The following is a 20984-nucleotide window of genomic DNA, read 5'->3' on the forward strand; positions in this document are numbered from 1 at the left end:
GTACAATTTCATGTGGAAAATCAACAACTAGCTTTAAATTATGCATGTTATTTATCTACCTGGAATTTCTTAGAAATTATGCAAAAATGCACAAATTACTGAAATAGCTTTAAACTGAGGAGAAGGGGAAAGCCGGAAGTCGATCTGGCCTCGACACACCGGACATTGGTATCAAAAAATGATACTGAGCAAGGACATTGCAAAAGAGAGCTTGGGACCGAGTGGGATCTTTTGGACAAAGGGACTGAGAGAAAATTCTTGGGCAAAGGGACTATGAGAGGCTTCTTGGATAAAGGGACTGAGGGGACACTTTTGGGCAAAGGGACCGAGTGGGAACTCTTGGACAAAGGGGCTGAGAGGGACTTTTTGGACAAAGGGACTGGGAGGGAACTTTTAGACAAAAGGGCTGAGTGGAAATCTTCAGAAAAAAGGCCCACAGATGCAATGCAGGGGCCCAGTGCCCAAACGAATCTAACAGGCATGGTTGAAAGAGAACAATGGGAGCAAGAGGACCATCCAAAAAAGGAGATACTGGATGGGGGCAAAACGGACACGCCACGGGAGGTGGATGACCGAGTAAAGGCAAGCCAGGTGGGAGCGCCGAGCCATGGAAAGAAAACAGCAGGGCGGGCGACAAATCAGGACCTATATTGCCTCTACACAAATGCGAGGAGCCTCAGGACCAAAATGGGAGAGCTGGAAATTATAGCCAGTCAAAAAGCCCTGGACATAATTGGAATCACAGAAACGTGGTGGGCTGATGACAATAAATGGGATGTGGTCATACCAGGGTACAAACTTTACAGGAGAGACAGGACACACAAGAAGGGTGGAGGAATAGCGCTATACATAAAAGACTCCATACCCTCAACCAAAATGGAAACAGCAGTAAGGTCGGAAGGCTTGGAATCAATATGGGTTAAGCTACCAGGAGGATCTGGAGCAGACATCAAATTGGGTCTATACTATCGTCCGCATGGCCAATCGGAAGAAATCGACCGGGACCTGGAGACGGAACTGCGGCAGGTATGCAAGAATGGAAGTGTGGTGGTGATGGGGGACTTCAACTACCCTGGGATAGACTGGAGTATCGGGCACTCAAGTTGCGAGAGAGAGACCAAATTCCTGGAAGCCACGAGGGACTGCTTCCTGGAACAGCTGGTCACGGAACCTACACGAGGAGAAGCTACTCTTGATCTAATCTTCAGTGGACTGGGGGAACCTGCAAAGGAAGTAGCGGTATTAGACCTACTGGGGAACAGCGATCACAACATGATCCAGTGCAGACTAGAACTGGGATCATCCAGGGTGAAAAGAACCACAACAACAGCGCTCAACTTCAGAAAAGGGAATTATGATGCAATGAGGAAAATGGTGGGGAAGAAACTCAACGGCAGCACAAGGAAGATAGAGTCCGTAGAAAGCGCCTGGACCCTGCTCAAGCGTACGGTGCACGAAGCACAGAACCTGTGCGTCCCCAGGTTCAGAAAAGAGTGCAAGAAAAATCGAATAAAGAACCCAGCATGGATAACGGCAGCTGTAAAAAAGGCGATCAGTAACAAGAAAGCATCGTTCAAAAAATGGAAACAGGACCAAACGCAGGCCAACCAAAAGGAACACAAGGAAAGCCAGAAGGAGTGCCACCGAGTGGTTAGGAGAGCAAAGAGGGAATATGAAGAGAGACTAGCGGGAGAGGCAAAAAATTTCAAATCATTCTTCAGGTACGTAAAGGGAAAGCAACCAGCGAGGGAGGAAGTGGGGCCCTTGGATGATGGGGATAGAAAGGGAGTAGTGAGGGAGGAAAAAGAAATAGCTGACAAGTTAAATGACTTCTTTACGTCGGTCTTCACGAGGGAGGACACATCCAACATTCCGGAACCAGAGGAAATAGAAAATGGAGATCAAGATAGCAAGCTGGTCCAATTAGAGGTGAGCCTGGAGGATGTCCTCAGGCAGATAGACAAGCTAAAGAGCGACAAGTCGCCAGGTGCTCAAGGAATTAAGGAATGAAATAGCAGAGACACTTCAGCAAATATGCAACCTATCCCTAAAAACTGGAGAGATCCCGGAGGACTGGAAAATAGCTAATGTCACGCCCATCTTCAAGAAGGGTTCGAGGGGCGACCCGGGAAACTATAGGCCGGTAAGCCTCACATCGGTCCCGGGAAAGATGATGGAGGCACTGATTAAGGACAGCATCTGTGACCATATCGAAAAAAATGGACAGCTAAGATCGAGCCAGCATGGGTTCTGCAAGGGTAGGTCGTGCCTCACAAACTTGTTGTACTTCTTTGAGTGGGTAAATAACCAGGTGGACAAAGGTGAACCCATAGACATAATTTACCTAGACTTCCAGAAAGCCTTCGATAAGGTACCACATGAGCGGTTGCTCAGGAAGCTATGGAATCATGGGGTGCACGGGGAGGTCCACCGATGGATCAAAAACTGGCTGGCAGACAGGAAGCAGAGGGTTGGTGTAAAGGGCCATTACTCGGACTGGCAAGGGGTCACGAGCGGGGTTCCTCAAGGATCGGTGCTGGGACCGCTTCTGTTTAACATATTCATTGACGACCTGGAGGCGGGAACAAAATGCGAGGTCATCAAATTCGCAGATGACACCAAACTATTCAGCAAGGTTGAAACCACGGTTGACTGCGAGAATCTCCAAAGGGATCTTACGACATTGGAAGAATGGGCGAAAAAGTGGCAAATGAGCTTCAATGTAGGGAAATGCAAGGTCATGCATATAGGGAGAAGGAACCCGATGTTCACTTACAAAATGGGGGGATCAATGCTAGGGGTCAGTAATCTGAAAAGAGACTTGGGAGTGATGGTAGACACGACATTGAAGGCGTCGGCACAATGCGCCACAGCCTCGAGGAAAGCAAACCAAATGTTAGGTATCATTAAGAAGGGTATCTCGACCAGAACGAAGGAAGTCATCCTGCCACTGTACCGGGCTATGGTGCGCCCGCATCTGGAATACTGTGTACAGTACTGGTCACCGTACCTCAAAAAGGACATGGCAATGCTTGAGGGAGTCCAGAGAAGAGCAACTAAACTGATTAAGGGTATGGAAAACCTTACATACACTGACAGACTGAAGAAGCTGGGGCTGTTCTCCCTGGAAAAGCGGAGACTCAGAGGAGATATGATAGAGACCTTCAAGATCCTGAGGGGCATCGAAAAGGTTGACAAAGACAGATTTTTCAATTTGAAAGATGAACAAGAACAAGAACAAGGGGTCACTCGATGAAATTGAAGGGGGACAGGTTTAAAACAAACGCAAGGAAGTTCTTTTTCACACAGAGGGTGGTGGACACATGGAACACCCTTCCGGAGGCCGTGATAAGAAATAGCACAGTACAGGGTTTCAAGGATGACCTGGATAGGTTCCTGGAAGACAAAGGGATTGAGGGGTACAGATAAGAGCAGTGGAAGGTTTAGAGATAAGTGTAGAGGTAGGCATAAAATTAGTCAGGGACCGCTGACCAGGCAATATGCCTGATGGGCCGCCGCGTGAGTGGACCGCTGGGCTGGATGGACCTCTGGTCTGCCCCGGCGGAGGCGACTACTTATGTACTTATGTACTTATGTTTAAGTGCTCTGATAATAGTTTTTATGTGTTTGCATTGTATATTAATGGATTTCCAAGCATAATCTGAAAGGAAATAATCTGAAATTCAAGAATGATTGTTGAGTTCTGTGTTGGGGTTTACATGGTAAACTGGTTCAATATAAAAATAAAAAGAGGTTAGGTTCTTATCTTGCTAATATCTTTTCTAGTAGATTGGTATGTCTTCTGGACAAGCGGGTTATACCCCAGTGCTAGTGAGCCTTGCAGAAGGAATCCACTCGGGTTTTTGAATCCCTCCTACTTCACGGAGGCACTAACCCTTTCTAGAAACAGATGTGGAAGGGTACAGGGAACAAGTCTGTTCTGCTCTGAAATTATAACAAACATGTTAAACAATGAACAATCAAAATAGTGCAACAAGCATGCCAAACAGAAACATTAATGGAGCTCAAATAATACCTCAAAGCATCCTAGCAACAGGCCACACTTTATACTCTTAAGGTCTGACTAGCATCTAACTGTCAGATTTGCATAAGAAAATTCTGAATGAGACAGTAGGCAGGCACAGGAAAGAAATGATAGGACGGGGGTCCAGAATGACACACCTATCTACTATAAAAGATATTAGCAAGGTAAGAACCTAATTTCTTTTCTAATGCAATAGGTGTGCCATTCTGGACGAGCAGGACATACAAAAGCAGTTCCAGAAATCTAGGGTAGGATCAGTGTGCTGGCTCGTAACACTTGTCACTTAGGGCCTGAGAGACCCCCGAAGGGCCCCTCCAACCACAGGCCCTGAAATGCTATCCTCAACAATATGGCCAAGATGGGAAAAACAGGCCAAGCACAAGATGGATTCTTCTAAGGACAAAATGACAGTTTTAAAAATTATTTTCTGTACATCTTTGCTGACTGCTGAACAGTTTATGGGAAAACTTTCCAAGAAGGCTGGGGACATTTCTTCAGAGAGCTGAACATCAGATAAAGGGCTAAGAACAGCACTAAAAAAGCAGAAGTTGTGCCATGGTCCATGGTGACAAGATGTTCTGCACGTACTCACTAAACTAAACTAAACTAAACTAAACCTTGGGTTTATATACCGCACCATCTCCACGAATGCGGAGCTCGGCACGGTTTACAGGAAGAAAGATGAGAGAGGAACTACAGTGGAGAGATTAAAGAGTTAGGTGTAAAGGGGGAAGGTGAGAGGCCTAAGAGGGGGGAAGTGTTACAGTTTTGAGAATAGCCAGGTTTTTAGGTGTTTGCGGAAGAGTTGGAGGGAGCTTGAGGTTCGGAGAGGGGAGGTGAGGTTATTCCAGATCTCAGTGATTCTAAAGGGGAGGGATGACCCAAGTTTGCCTACATGGGAAATACCTTTTATGGAAGGGAAGGATAGTTTAAAAATTTGGGAGGATCTGGAGGAAGTAGGGGTTGGGGAGTTCCAGGATAGAGGGATAACGGCAGGAAGGATGCCATGTAGGATCTTGTAGGCCAGACACGCACATTTGAAGTGGATCCTGGGGATTACTCACTGATGCAACACTTTCCAAGAAGAAGGAAGGGGATTCTGAGAAGGGTCAAGTACATGTCCAAAGTGTCTTTGTGGTCAGCCTCAGGGAAAAAGCTGTCATGGGCAGATAAGATAGCTGTCTTTCAGCAACACCAAGTCCGGTAATGATCTATGTCAATATGTGACATGGCCAATTAGAATGTAAGTATGTAGTCACAGCCAATCAATTAAAATGCCAAAGGCAATTGCCAATCAAAGTAAGGAACTTTTTTAATGCAAAGATGTGAAAGAGTAAAAGAAGCTGTAAAAGGGAAGTTAGGTTAGAGCAGATTCGGAGCTCTCAGATAAGTATGCATCTGAGGGTGTTGTCTCTGCTCCACAATTGCTGAATATTCTTGTGATGCATTTCATGTAAGCTGCCTTTGCTTTGGTATTCATTGATTGACATGGAACACCGAAACAACCTTCAGCAGAAAGGAAGGCATGGTGCACGAAGAGACCAGATTCAGTAAATTTAAGGAAAGGCTCTCTACAAGAAAAAGCCTGTAACTCCAAGACACTTTTCACTGAGGTAATAACCACCAGAAAAAACGTTTTGAGCAAAAGATCCATCAAGGATGCTTCTTTCAGTGGTTCGTATGGAGCTTGGCTGAGACCCTGCAAAACCACATTAAGATAAAAAGAAGGGAATGAAGGTTTTACTGGGGGCCTCAGAAACAGTGCTCCCCTTAAAAATCAGGCTATTCCGGCTAAGACGTCAAGATAGATATGCGGTCTCGAGCCCTAAAATCCCGCTACTTGGACTCTAAGGGACACCACTATAAGTTCCTTGTCAAGGCTGGCCTGCAGGAAAGCTAACAACCACAGAGACCAGAACAGAGAAAGGCTCCTCCTTTTCACAGACACACCAGTGCTGGAAAGTTTCCCAAGCCTTAGCATAGGCAGAGACTGTAGTCAGCTTTTTAGATCTGAGCAGAGTAGCAATAACTATCTCCGAGTACCCCTTGCGTGCCAATACCTCATGCTCAAGAGCTATGCCATAACAGCAAAGCAATCTGGAACTTCTGTGACCACTGGACCCTGAGAAAAGAGGTCTGGTTGCACTTGTAGCTTGAAACTGGGACCTGACTGAAGACGCATTAGGTCTGCATGGCCAATCTGCAGCCACAAGAAATTATCTTTCCGTGATGGCTTGCGATTCTGTGAAAGATTCTTTCTATCATGGGCCACAGAGAGCATATAAAACAGCTCGCCCTACAGCCATACCTGGACCATAGCATCCAGACCCTTGCTTCTGGGCTTGGACCTTTGACTGAAGAATCTTTCTGCCTTCTTGTTTTGTGACCCCCATGACTAACAATGGTTTGGAAGGCTGTTGCAGACAGCATCCACTCGGCCGGATCCAAGGTCTGTCTGCTGAGGAAATTGGCTTGGACATTGTTCTCTCCCACTATGTGTGCCACTGAGAGTGCCTGAAGTTGAAGTGGGCTTCTAGACTCAGCTATGCACTCTTGATGCCTCCTTGGTGATTGACATAGGCCACCAGAGTAGTATTATCTGAGAAGACTTGGACTGCCTAATCTTCCAGAGTCTTCAGTAGTTTCTGCCAAATCAGCTGAATGGCTCGAAGTTCCAGTCCCACTTTCTCTGGGAGGTCAACCAACATCCCCAAATCGGACGATGGCTGCAGTGAGCTCCTCAGTCAAAAAGACTAGCATCTATTGGCATATTTACCCAGGAAGCTATTGTGGCTGCCATGGAACCAAATACTTGGAGATATTGCCATGCTGATGGAGTTGGCTTGGCTAGCAAACTCGTTAGTTGAGAGCAAAGCTTCTGCCTGCGTGCCTCTGGAAGATAGACATGTCCGTCCATCCGTCGTGTTGAACAAGCCACCCAGATGTTCTAGGGGCTGGGCATATGGCTCTTTCAGAAATTTACTATCCAACCTAGGTTCTGCAGAACTCAGATTACCTGAGACACCACTTTCTGCCCCTCAGTGAATGATGGGTCAGTCATCCAGGTATGGATGAATCTGAAAACCCATCTTTGCAAGTGGGTAGCCACTAACACCACCACCCTTGGTGAAAGTGTGGGGCACAGTCGCCAGTCCAAAGGGAAAGGGCAAGAACTGGTAATTATTTTCCAGAAGATGAAACCTCAGGAATTTTCTGTAGTCCAGAAATATGGGAATATGCAAATAGGCCTCTGTCAGATCCTGAGAGGCTAGGAATTCCCCCAGAGCAACCGTGTGCATGCGAAAATGTGGAACCTTAAGCGCTGCATTGACGTGAGTAAGATTCAGAATGGGTCTCCAATCAATCATCTGAGCCTTTGTTTAGCACGATGAAGTATATGGAATATCTGCCCAAGCCCAAGTCCTCGAGCAGCACGAGTCCTCGGGTAGCCTGAATTTTCAACAATCTATGCACTGTTGCCTCTACCTTGTCTGCTTTTCTGGACGCCCCACTGGGGTGTCCACAAGTTTTTCAAGTTTTTCAAGTTTATTAGGATTTTATATACCGCCTATCAAGGTTATCTAAGCGGTTTTTACAATCAGGTACTCAAGCATCTTCCCTCTCTGTCCCGGTGGGCTCACAAACCAGTCCATTAAGGGCCAGGCGTCTTCCAGCTTGTAACCTCTCTGGATGATTTTCAGAACCCAACAATCCGAGGATATCTGAGTCCAGGCCTGCAGGAAATCTAAGAGTAACCCCCTATCTTGATGAAAACTGCTCCGGACTTGGAATAATTGTGTCTTTTTGGAGATTGAAGCAGGACAGGAAAGGAGGGCTGGTTTCGATTGGGTCCAGCAAACCTCTGCCTGTATCCCTGGAAGGATCTCTGGGAAGTTGCTTCTGAGTACTGCTGAGACCACCTGAAACCACGAAAATTAGAGTGCCCTGAGCCTCTAGAAGTTCTGAGTCTGCTGTCGGGCAAAGATTTTGAATGACAATCTACCACACTGTTTATGAGATTGTTCAGTCATTTACCAAACAACATTTGCCCTTTGAAAGGAAGTCTGTTGAGAGTAGCCTTGGAGGTGGAGTCACCAGCCTATTGCCTGATCCAGAACATCCTGCGGGCTAAGATCATATAAGCTGAAACTTTGCTCATGACTTTGATGATATCGTACAAAGCATCTGTTACGTAATTCACACCTGCTAGTAAGAACTGGGGTATAAGCTCATTGCTTTCCTGCTCAAGACTCCATAAGCTGGTATGGCAGGTATGGGTCACAAAGGAGGTCACTTTGATTCCTAAGGCAAAAGCGTCAAACTATCTTTTTAGAACCACATCCACTCTGCAATCCTGCATATCTTTTAACATTACTGGGCTCTCACACCACTCATAATACAGGAGGAAGCAGGAAGATCCTGCTGAGAGTCCAAGTTTAACTCCTAAAGCATGTCAGTAATCAGATCTAACAGAGCTGAGGGTTTAAATAGCCAGAAAATCATAGGATCATCCCCTGGATCGAGGGGCACCAAGGGGTCTAACTCACCTGACTGCAAACCTGAATCCCTTGACAGGTAGGGTGAGTCCTGAGACAGCAATGGCATAGTAAGCGACCCATCATTTGAATCTCCCTTGGATAGGTCCCCTAGAGCCTGGTCAGCTAGAGCCAGTGAGGCAGACACACCCTGGGAGTACCAGAGTCTTCTGTAGAGGACTCCAGCTTACATCTCTTGGACTTTGTGGAGTCCTCACCCTTGTGCTTAGGATGACCACAATTCTGGGGCACAGAAAGGAAAATAGCCCCAACCAATGAGCTTCTTGCCTGTTCTTTACCCCTAGAAAGCAAAAGGAAGGTTAAGCAGGCTGCCTCTGCCCCCTTCACATGCTGCGCGGCACATGGCACAAAGGTTCTTTCAGACATCCACACAGTACAAACCTGGCATGAATTAGGATCAAAAGAGCCTTAGGACTCCATCCCTGCCAGTTCTGAGGCAAAACGAGGTGACTTGAAGCTTTTGGAGAAATTAAAAAAAAAAAAAATTGGGAAATTTTTGGCGCCAAAAAACTCCTCAAAATGCTAAAACAAAGAAATTAGCAATTTTAGGATTTTAGAGGTGGGGGAACATCAAGGAACAGGCAGAAATCTTCAACAACAACATTTGTAGACCTCCCTACCCTCGATTCTCCTCACAGGCTGTAACATCCTTACTCACTGTAACAAGTGTTGGCAATGTGCTGCAGCCTGCCTCAGCTCCAAAAGGTAGCTGGATCTGGGAGATAACATCACTGCCTTAAACAGAATGTCCTTCCAACTGCTGAATCTTCGGGCTGCCAATCTGACTGAACCTCCCACTCCCATGCACCTGCAGATGTGCAAAAAAAAAAAGGGGGGGGGAAACAGCTGGCACCCTGCAAGACCCCGCTGAGCCCCCTACAGATGCCTAACAGCCTGCGCTCAAACCCCTACAAGAAGCAGGTGACCAATGCTACCAGGAGACAGCCTTGAGATCCAAAAAAGGCTTCTGCAGGCTGGCCAAGAGGTTCCAAAAGGGATTGGCCTGTCAGCTGCAGACCTCAGTCTGCTTCTCCTCCACACAGCAGAGCTGGACCCTTGACTAGGGAAGCTCTTGGCACCGAAAGATGAGGAAAAATATGTGAAAATACCTAAGAAGGATAAAAAAAAAATAAGCAGAGCAAATCAGACACACTCCTTCAGGCACTCGTGCAGAAGGAAAAAAAAAACCTGTAGGGGGCAGTAGAGCCTTTTGTGAAGTAGGAGGGATTCAAAAACTGGAGTGGATTCCTTCTAAAAGGCTCATAAGACTGGGATATAACCCACTTATCCAAATGACACACTTACATTAGAAATAGCAACAGGACACAATGTTCCAGGCCTTTCCTCTTCCAGCTGCAACTGTTTGAAAGAACAGTGTAAAGAAGTAAGGCAGATAGTCATGCCTACAGTGAGAAGGTCAGCTTGGTATAGTTACAGTGAGGTTGTTCTGTAGGCTATGTTGCATTGTGAAGTGATGAGGAATAGGAGAGAAGAGATGCAGTGGAGAAGATACTGAAGAACAGAGGTGAATAAGATGAAAAGACATATAGCAGGGTGAGACCCAGGAAAACACCATCCATCAACAATGAGCCAATTACACTCACCCAAATACTTGACTGGTGCTCTAGAGTCTCTAATCCACCTGTTACCTGTACCATGACAACAGCAGAGATCAAGGCATTTCTGAGTAAGCCCATGGTAGTTCCAGACTGGCCATCTCATACCCACACCATAGAAAGATATATAAAAATGACAAATGAGGCTACTTGTCATGTGTACAACCCGGAGATGAGGGAACATTATATTAGGGATTAGAAGGTCAGCAAGGAGCTTACTAACATTAACTGTAGAAATAGCATTTTAAAGACAATTATGTGGCTATAGTTGAGGTTCAGACTATTTGTACATTCAAATAATTATTACTTAATTTCTACATATTTCAACTGTGATTTGATATAGTAAGACTCACTTTAAGCTGCTTCATAAAATAATTTTAGATTCAACATGAAAAAATTGCATAATTTGGTCACTAGTAGTTTGCAAAGTTTGTAAAAAAATAAAAATCTACCCTTAAAATTGACATGCCATACTGTATAGTACAGTTGAGATGTCAATAAGTTTCTTAGCAAAAAAACATGACAGAAATGGAGCAGTACCTGAACTAAAGATATTCAATAGTATCAACATAAGAACATAAGAACTGCCATCTCCGGATCAGACCTTTGGTCCATCAAGTGCGGTGATTCGCACACGCGGAGGCCCAGCCAGGTGTACACCTGGCATAATTTTAGTCACCCATATCCCTCTATGCCTCTCGTAAGGAGATGTGCATCTAGTTTGCTTTTAAATCCTAAAATGGTGGATTCTGCAATAACCTCCTCTGGGAGAGCATTCCAGGTGTCCACCACTCGTTGCATGAAGCAAAACTTCCTGATATTTGTCCTGGACTTGTCCCCCCTTAGCTTCAGTCCATGTCCTCTTGTCCGTGTCACATTGGACATTGTAAATAATTTTTTTTTCTGCTCTATTTTGTCAATTCCTTTCAGTATTTTGAAAGTCTCGATCATATCCCCTCGCAGTCTCCTTTTCTCAAGGGAGAACAATCCCAGTCTCTTAAGTCGTTCCTCGTATTCCAAGTTCTCCATACCTTTTATTAGCTTCGTTGCTCGTCTCTGCACCCTCTTCAGCAGTTTTATATCCTTCTTTAGGTTGGGAGACCAAGGTTGGACTCGTGTTCCTTGTTCTATCTGCCTAAATGCATTACTTTGCACTTTTCCACATTAAACTTCATCTGCTATTTCTCCGCCCATTTCTCTAAATGACACAAGTCACTCTAGATTCCTCGCTATCTTTCTGCGATCTGATTGCCCAGCATAGCTTTGTGTCATCTGCAAACTTGAAAATTATAGCTAAGTAAGCAAACTTCTTCTAGGTCATTGATGAAAATATTAAATAAGATGGACCCAAATACCGAGCCCTGGGGCATACCGCTAGTCACTTTCTCCCAGTCTGAGAACTTCCCATTTATGCCCACTCTCTGTTTTCTGTTCTCCAGCCATTTGCCTATCCATCTTAGTATATCTCCCTCTATTCCATGGCTTTGTAGTTTCCTGAGAAGTCTTTCATGTGGAACCTTGTCAAATGCTTTCTGGAAGTCCAAGTATATTATGTCCACTGGTTCTCCACTATCAATTTGTTTGTTCACAGTCTCAAAAAATTGAAGTAAATTCGTCAAACATGATTTCCCTTTCCTGAAGCCACGTTGACTGGCTCTCATCAGGTCGTGTGTATCCAAGTGCCGGACTATGCTATCTTTAATCAGTGATTCAACCATCTTTCCAGGGACAGATGTAAGACTCACAGGTCTGTAGTTGCCCGGTTCTCCTCTTGATCCTTTTTTGAAAATTGGCGTGACGTTCGCTATCTTCCAATCATCCGGTATCTGTCCAGTTCTAATTGACTTTTTTCTTATTCCTTCTATATTGTTTGTCTTTACATCTTTTAAGTGCCCTTTTATTTATTGAAAACACTTGTACTCGCAAATCCAGCATCTACGCAGGTGACAGCAATACATACATAATTAAAACAAAACTCAACAAACCACAATGCAATACAGTATATAACTTACAGCCTAAAACCTGCTCCTTAAAAAAAATAAGGCCAGATAACTGCTAAAATTAAACATTGCATAGGCTTGAAAAGGCCAATCGGAAAAAAAAAGCTTTCAAACTTTTCCCATGGCGAGTGGGGTGGTGGCCTAACATTCTGGTTGGCCCAGGTGCCTAAGGTCCCTCCTACAGAAGAGGCCTTAAGTACCTGGGCCAATCAGGGCCTAAGGTCCCGCCCCAGTGCATCATGGGATGCACTGGGAAGGGGCAGGCTTGCCATTCATGAGACGGCGGGCCAGCCGGCTGGAGGCAGGAAGGATGCCTCTGGCCGGCCAACATTTTAAAGCAGGTAGGGGGTTCCAGGGGGGCTGATGGAATCCGGAGTGGGTGAAGGGGGGGTTCGGCAGGGAGGATGCCAGCGATGTTCGAGAGGGTAGGGTTCCGGGGGTGTTGGGGTATACAGAAGGAGGGACGGGGCATCCCTCCTGCCAGTGATGTATGGAGGGGGTTCCTGCAGGAGGGACTGGGCATCCCTCCTGCCGTCGATTTCAGGAGGGGGCCAGGGGGTTCCTGCATGAGGGATTAGGCATCCCTCTTACTGACGATCTTCGTGGGGGTGGGGGATGGGTGGCCACTAAACTTATGCTTTTTACTACTGCAGGCTGCTGTAAAATTACCTCTGGACCTTGCAATCTGAGAGCCCACTGGCCAAGGTTGCATAACTTCTACTGCTGCCTAAAATAGCTCCAGAAAAAATCCTCTCACTGGTAAACCCATCTGGTACTCGTCTCCCACAAAAAATTCAGAAGTAAACTATTATCACCAAATAAAACTGACATGAGTTAGAGACAACTATCTTTATGTTTATAGAACTATTCCGGAGAATATCTGAGCTAGATTATTTTGAAAATTATAGCTAAGTAAATTACACTGCACAACAAAGTTTTTGCTTCCTGAACACTGCTGGGTGTTTCTTATAGAATTTTGGGTGCTGATCATGAATATTACATCAAAAATTACCCATCACGTACCATTTCAGAGAAATCTTCAATTTTGTCGTGATTTTTTCTTATATTTGGATGCAAACAATTTTTTCTCCCATAAGTGTCTTATCAACAACGGTTTGTGCCGCCTGGGTATGTCCATGCATAAAATCTAGCCAGGTTGGAAGCTGTTTTATGGAAGATGACATCCTGGGCATGTCTGGGCAGGTCTGAACGAGCTTGCGCTGTCTCACCATGCTATAATGGTGGCTTCCATACACCGATCCTGCTCATTTGGTTAATATAGATAGTCCGTGTGTGTATATAGTATCAGTATAGTAAAGTATAGTAGTATAGTAGCTGTAGCAATATAACAGTAAGTAAGCTTGATGCTATAGACGTTTTGGTGTCGGGCAATATGTCTCGTCGGTGTCGTAACAGCCGCGACACATTCTGCTATATCTGTGGGGAATATACACTTACGCCTCAGAGACGTTCGATGACTGCCCTTGTAAAGAAAGCCTATCATCTGTATTTTGGCTGCAAAATAGGTGATCAAGACAAGCAATGGGCGCCTCACATTTGCTGTGCGACATGTGCTGTTAGTCTGAGAGCCTGGCTCAGAGGTACTCGAAAGACGATGCCATTTGCTGTTCCGATGATATGGCGAGAACAGAAAGACCATGTGACGGACTGTTATTTCTGTTTGACTAATGTGTCTGGTTTCTCTGCCAAAAACAAGAAGTCAATTGAATATCCTAATCTGCCTTCAGCAATGAGACCCATGCCACATGATGACAGTCTTCCAGTTCCGAAACCACCAGAGGATTGGACCTTAGACGAACCAGATGAAGAAACTGCAGTGCAGGGTTCTAACAGTGACATTGACCCGGATTTTGAACCATCCTCATCAGGCGATCCACATCTGATAACACAGTCCGAATTGAACGATTTGGTCAGAGATTTGGGTCTGTCAAAAGCAAAAGCTGAGCTGCTAGGTTCGAGACTGCAGGAATGGTGTTTGCTATCACCAGGTACGAAAATTTCTGTGTTTCGAGACCGGCATCATGATATAACCAAATTTTTTGCACAAGTCGACAGTCTCTGTTTCTGTTGTGACATTGAAGGATTGTTCTCGGTCTTTGGTTGTGATCACAACCCGGAAGAGTGGCGTCTTTTCATTGATTCGTCAATGTTAAGCCTGAAAGCTGTTCTGTTGCACAATGGCAACGTTTATCCTTCAGTACCTGTTGGCTATGCAGCACATATGAAAGAAACATATGAGAATATGGAAATGTTACTAAAGTATGTCCAGTATACCAGGTATAACTGGAATATCTGTGGAGACCTCAAAGTCGTTGCTCTGTTACTAGGACTGCAGCTTGGCTATACAAAGTACTGCTGTTTCATCTGCGAATGGGACAGCCGAGACAGAGAGTCGCACTATTCTAGAAAGAACTGGCCACTCCGTAAAAAGTTAGTTCCAGGACAGAAAAATGTAGCACATGAATCGCTTGTTGACCCGACAAAGATATTTTTGCCTCCTCTTCACATTAAACTGGGACTCATGAAGAATTTTGTGAAAGCAATGAACAAGGAAGGGGAAGGTTTTCGTTATTTAAGACAGATGTTCCCAAGAATAACTGATGCCAAGATCAAAGAGGGTATTTTTGTTGGCCCCCAGATCAGACATGTTATGAGTGACAAGCGATTTGAAGATCTGTTAGTTGGGCCGGAAAAAATTGGCTGGAAAGCCTTGAATGACGTTGTTGACAATTTTCTGGGCAATTACAGAGCCCCAAACTACATTCAGCTGGTAGACAAACTTCTCAAAGCATACAAGAGAATGAAGTGCAATATGTCACTCAAGATTCATTTCCTCCATTCACACTTGGACTTCTTCCCCGCAAATCTCGGTGCTGTGAGTGACGAGCACGGTGAAAGGTTTCATCAAGACATAGCTACGATGGAGAAACGATACCAGGGCAATTGGAATCCGTCAATGCTTGCCGACTATTGTTGGATGCTACAACGTGATGCACCAGACACTGAATATAAAAGAAACTCGGGAGCAAAACACTTTTAATTCTGTTTCATTTAGTCGCTTGTGCGAAACGTAAACTTGACTATATATTTTATTGTCAGTAAACATAAAAATGTCTATTTCTCATAGTTCTTACGTGATGCAGTAAAACCAAAACCATATTTGAGCATACCAAGTTGGTACCTGTCATAATCACCAAAAACTTTTCAGGAATCAAGACTTAACCAAAAAATTGTTGTGCAGTGTTATTAAAGAATAGAAAGACACATACTAGCTCAACCAATCTACTGAGTTATTCCTATCCACACTGCAAAGGATGTGTCCCTAATTACCAGCCACAGAACGACTGCTGATACAACAATACTTCTTATTCAGGACACTATTTACTGCTTTCTTCCTTTGTACTATATCCTCTTAGTAGATGGGCCTGCAAGATTCCCTGTGTGGTACAATCCCCTTCTCTTTTTCTATATCTAACTACAAATCTAATAATAATCTAAATAGACACCGACGCTTGGTCTTCTATGTTCCTGCAACCTTTCTAGATGGACCCAGTCATCACAAGGGGCACAAAACCTGCCACACAGATCCAGTCATTTAAGGGAGTATGCCCTTCCTTTGTTACCCACAATACCCTGTGACATAAACACCAGGGCAAAACTTCAGTCATGGTGGTCAAAAGCTGATTCATTTTTGTTAGGTTCAGAAATCCCAATATCAAGAAGCAGTGGCTATTCTCAGCCTGGTTGCTCTCCTAGTTTGCTCCTGGGCCGTTGCCATTTTTCCCACAGAGGAGGAAAAGGAAATCTCACGACCAATGGCCTGCAAGTTTGAGACAGTCAATTATCCTTTTTTTGATGGACCCAACATGGGCCGTGCTTAACATAATTACCTGCCTCAAGGGCCAATTACAAGCAAGAGTTTCTTTTCAATAAATGAAACTCAATAAGATCAGCATCTCAAACCGTGTCAAAACTGAAATCTTGCGCGTAACCAATGTGTTTAGATTAACGGTAGAACACATGCACATGATTTCACTTTTTGCATGGCTTGAGGATGATGATCTTTGTAGAGCTGCTCTTTCCCAGCTGATTTTAAGAAAACTGGTTGTTTAATTTATTGAGAAGAAACTCATTTATAATTCTGAATCCATTTCATTGACTCCGACAGGCGGTTACACAGAAACATAGCCTGTCTTGGGTCCATCAATAAAAGGAAGATTGAGTGCCTCGAACTTGAAGGCTCTTGGTGAGGTTTTTTCATTTTTTTTGTTTTGTATTTCAATTCCCTCTCTATATTGACTAGTAGGAAAGCTCAACTGGGAAACACAGAGCAGGAAAGACTACAAATACTGAGACTGAATTGCTCACAATTTGCTGAAGTTCCCAAACTGAAGGAGGGAGTAAGAACAAGAAGCAGAATGGAGCATAGGGGCAAAAACATAAGAAAGCAAAACAAAAAAACACACACAGACACTATGCAAGTCAGATCTCTTCTAGGAAAAATAGGAGAAAGCATAACCAGAAAAACTTGATCCCAGGGCCATATTTATCCTGCAAGCCAAAGTTTGGGGACCTCTATTATAAAACATGAAAACTTTCTCTTATTTTCATTTATAGCCTGATAAATGCTCAAGATTTAGTGAAAATAATGCATGCAGAATCTGAAAAATATTTCCTTAAATATGCCTGAATATCAATTTTTCATTTTTTTCTCTGACAATACTATAAGACAAATTTGAGGGCTTTTTTTTTTTTAATTGATGCAAAAAACTATAATCACCTTTCAAGTTTCTCTCGGATTTCAGGATTCTTAATTTCATTTTTCAGATCTTCAAAAGTATGAGTTGTAGAGAGATTACAGTAAACTCTGAAATCATGATAAGGAGGGATACCATGATCTCGACCTCGCTGGATATTGATTGCCGCTAGATCTAAAGCAACAGTATGTGACATAGAGAAGAGCTTTTCTGTTAGTTCTGTATTCAGTAACTGTGAGGGAATGCGCATCTTTGCAGGAACACCAATCAATCCCCTTAGCAGTGGATCAATGCCTCCTTCATTCACAATTCGGAATGGAGAAAAAAATGCTTTATGAAGTGGTACATGACCTTGTGGAAGAGGTTCAAAGTTTTCATCTAATCTGTATATTATAGGATTGATAAGGGTATGCCCAAATCTAAAAGCTGCGGTAGCAAACTCATTAAAAATGCCAGCATTAATATTGGGATTATAACCACTGTATTCTCCAAGCATTTTCATGCCTACCTCACCCAAGATCTTTGGCAGCCAATGGCTATATGTTATATGTTGCATTTGTGCACCAACTATTTTGCGTGACTCATGGTATATTGTGTCGCCATCCCAGTGTGGATTGAGCTTCAATAACTCTGTGGCAATTCTGTTGTGCTCTCTAAACCATATTGTATGCATGCTAGTAAGACCTAATTGCTCATTAGCACGATGGTCTCCAGCTAAGAAGCATGGAATAGGGCTTTCATTTTCATCTCTCATGCATTCTGTTGGGGGTCCAGTAGCAAAAGGAAGAAGAGGTTTTCCAGATCTCTGCACAATGCCCTGCCTCAGAAGACCTCTATGACTTGCTGAGTCTCTTATTTCCTGTGATTCATGATCTGAACTTCCATATACATTGGATGCATCGATATAAGAAGTTAATTGATTGATCTGCTCTCGTGGGTAAACAGAATTCATCAGAAGAGAAGTCATGCCACTTCCACAAACAGGGCTGGACCGTACAAAAAACATACAGCGGGCATTATGTCTGATTCTTGGGTCATTTGGTGGTATTACAACAGGGAAACATGGTGGATCATTGGTGCAAACTGAACTGCAGTGCTGACCATCAGAAAACCTTGCTTCACTTAGTGCAACAACTGTTGAGTCAAGGTCATGGTCAAGAAATTGACCCCATTGCATTAATATGTGAGTAAATTGTTCATCAGGAGTTACTGTTTCAGTTCCTATTAGAGAAGTCGAAACCAAACGAGGTAGAGGGAGTGGGTATCCATTATACTGCTGTTCAGCTCTCATACCCCTGGGCAAATTAAATCCATTTTCATATACCGATTTCAGTAAACGTTGAAAGGCTGTCAAGGAGGCTCCCCACATCGGGTGTTGCAGATTATTGCAGGTTCCATCATGTGTTCTATATTTTTGATGAAAGCATATGTCAGAGCAGTTATTTACTCGTCTATGAGCTGTGCAGCCTGAGAGATTAGCAATCAAATTAAGGTATTGTGGAGATACAAGATCATTATAGTGATAACCTGAAACAGAAGAAACAAAAATACAAAATTACTATATTTTAAGGCAAGAGCAACAAATGTCTATATTCTTTGCTCAGTTTTAAGAAAATTATAATCCTGGTGGGAACAAATGCAAAATCTAACTCTTATAGTAATACTAAAATGTACAAAAATTATGTTTTTCTAAATTGGGCAGAATACTAAAAGGAAACTTTTAAATCATCTTTTAATTCTATATATTGGTTTATACCATTCAGGAGCATAAGACCTTTGAAGATAAAATGATGAAATGTTTTGACTTCCAGCAGACAGGACTTAAAGATCAGGATCTCTGTCACATTATAAACTATAACATTATACTGTTTTGTCACCCTCTGTTCATTCATCCATCCATCTTTCCCTGTTTCTCAACCCTGCCCAGACTCCTACTATTCCTGCTGATACTGTCATTGGAATGCTTTTATGTTTCACTTACATGTTCTGATATTTGTCATCTTTTGCTCATTTCCAACCCAAAGAGGGTATTGCCTTCAAAAGTTAATCAAAAATGTACTGTTAGCCCATTATTTTAACTTCTTTTTTTCATTGTTTTATTTCTATGTATTACCTTTAAAAGTGGGTTAACACATCTAATATACCAATTTATCCAAACAAAACTCTTAAAAAGCACAGGATTACTAAAGATAGATTACAATTATTAATAAATTCTACATCAGGAGCTTCCAAATTTTATTACTTGACCCCCCCCCCCCCCAATACTTATTGAGAAATACAGCAGAAAAAAGGATTGATGTTGTGTCATCACCTGAAACTCTAGATCTTAGAATCTGAAAATAGTATCTCTACTAAGGCTACCCTTCTGGGGCCCTTCTTTAATGAAAGTAATAAGATTAATGTATTGAAAAATTTTTTATATAATAAAGAAGATTCTTTTGTGGCCAGAAACTTTTTTTCTAGATATCTTGAAGGCTACACAGGTTTGAATGAAACCTTGTTTTAGTTGAAGCCCTGGGTACTTGTTGCAAAGGGGGCAATCTTCTTTTTAAAATCTCCATGCAAAAGTTTGGTGACCTGTCAAATGTTTTACTGCATGCACCACTCGTATACTCATGGATGTCTTGCAGTGATACACATTTTGCCAGACTTCTTGGACGGAACTTGGAACTAGACCTGTTTTAGAAGGGTCTAAATACCTCAAAGGTGCATCAAGGTAAGACACCCCTTCACTCCTGCAGTGCTGACTGACCCTCTTCCATCATACAAAAATGAGAACAAAAAGGTACATACCTGTCTCTAAATCAGGAGCAACTGGTATGGGGAAGTCTAGTAAAGTTGCACACATGTATCTTAAGTAGCCTGGTGGGTGGGCTAATGAACCATAGAGAGGACGACCCAGGCCCATAAGCCACCCTAACCACATTTATGATAGAATGTGTGAGTCCACCCAAAACCTACTATACTGCTATACAGATACCACCTGCAGCCATAAGTGCTATTGGGGTGGTACACAGGAGGGTTTAGTAGGTTTTGGGGGAGGAGGTTGGGGGGCTTACCCTAAGGGGGTTATGGTGAGATATACACCCTTTATGTATATCTGCGCCTGCCAGCGTCCCAGTTACGTCAGAGGGGAAAGGGAAGGGTAAAACCAGAAAGGGAGTTTCCAAGATCCGTCCTTTCCCCGATGACAATAATAATCTCCCAGTTGACCACCAGAAGGAGCCTGATCTGACTGAAAGTGTAGCAGGTAGTGAATATGTAGGTCACCCTGGAGGAGCCCAAGAGCTACCTTGTTCCCTGCTGACTCAGCTAGGTTAGGGCGTGTCCCTAGGATTCAAAAGCCAGCAGTGGGGAACAAACAGACAGGCAGGCTAGGGAGAAGGTTTAGGCCTTTTCTCCCTGAGGAACTCCCTGGGCCAAACAGGAGCGAGCCAGTCACCCCTATGGAGGTACAGGAGGCTGGAGACACTCTGGATGTTTCATTATCGGATATGGAACTCCCGATGGAAATACAGGAAGCCTTGCCTGGAGAAATGGGACCTTTTGAGGAAGCAATGGAGGTTGGTTTTGCCACCAGCTGCAAGCAGTAATGCTATCACAGTGAGTGTGTTTTTGGAACTGTTTGTTTGAGGAAATTGTTTTGCTTGAGCTGGATATTTTGGTTTTTTTTTCTTTTTCTTCTTTTGTTAAGCTGGAAGTGTCATGGGGAGAGGTTTGCAGTTACCCAGGGTGGGAATTTTGAAGGCTATTGAAAAGCTGTGTTAAGGCAAACCTAGGCACTCTCCTTTTCCCGGCAGTAGGTTGATAGGCAGACGGAGGCTTTATTTTTGAGCACTGTGAAATATGGAACAAGTGCACTGAACTCTATTTTGTGGACTGAACAGCCTGCTTGGGAGCGGGCTGCGCAAGCTCTGGGGAGAGTCAAACCTCAGAGGTATTATAGACTGAGTGAGCAAGAAGAAAGAAGTTTGGACTTTATCTTGGAA

The 20984-nt window shown here is 43.7% G+C and overlaps 1 protein-coding gene across 2 annotated transcripts in view; it reads right to left on the reverse strand.

The window, feature by feature from the left end:
- PXDN (peroxidasin) overlaps window positions 1-20984 on the reverse strand; it is a 419029-nt gene that overhangs the window by 69275 nt on the left and 328770 nt on the right. For both annotated transcript variants that reach the window (XM_033936817.1, XM_033936816.1), the window contains one exon: window positions 17019-18522. In XM_033936817.1, the coding sequence (XP_033792708.1) occupies window positions 17019-18522 (1504 nt within the window). The remainder of the gene's footprint in view (window positions 1-17018; window positions 18523-20984) is intronic.

This window comes from Geotrypetes seraphini, chromosome 3 (assembly GCF_902459505.1).
Source record: "Geotrypetes seraphini chromosome 3, aGeoSer1.1, whole genome shotgun sequence".
Taxonomy (NCBI): domain Eukaryota; kingdom Metazoa; phylum Chordata; class Amphibia; order Gymnophiona; family Dermophiidae; genus Geotrypetes; species Geotrypetes seraphini.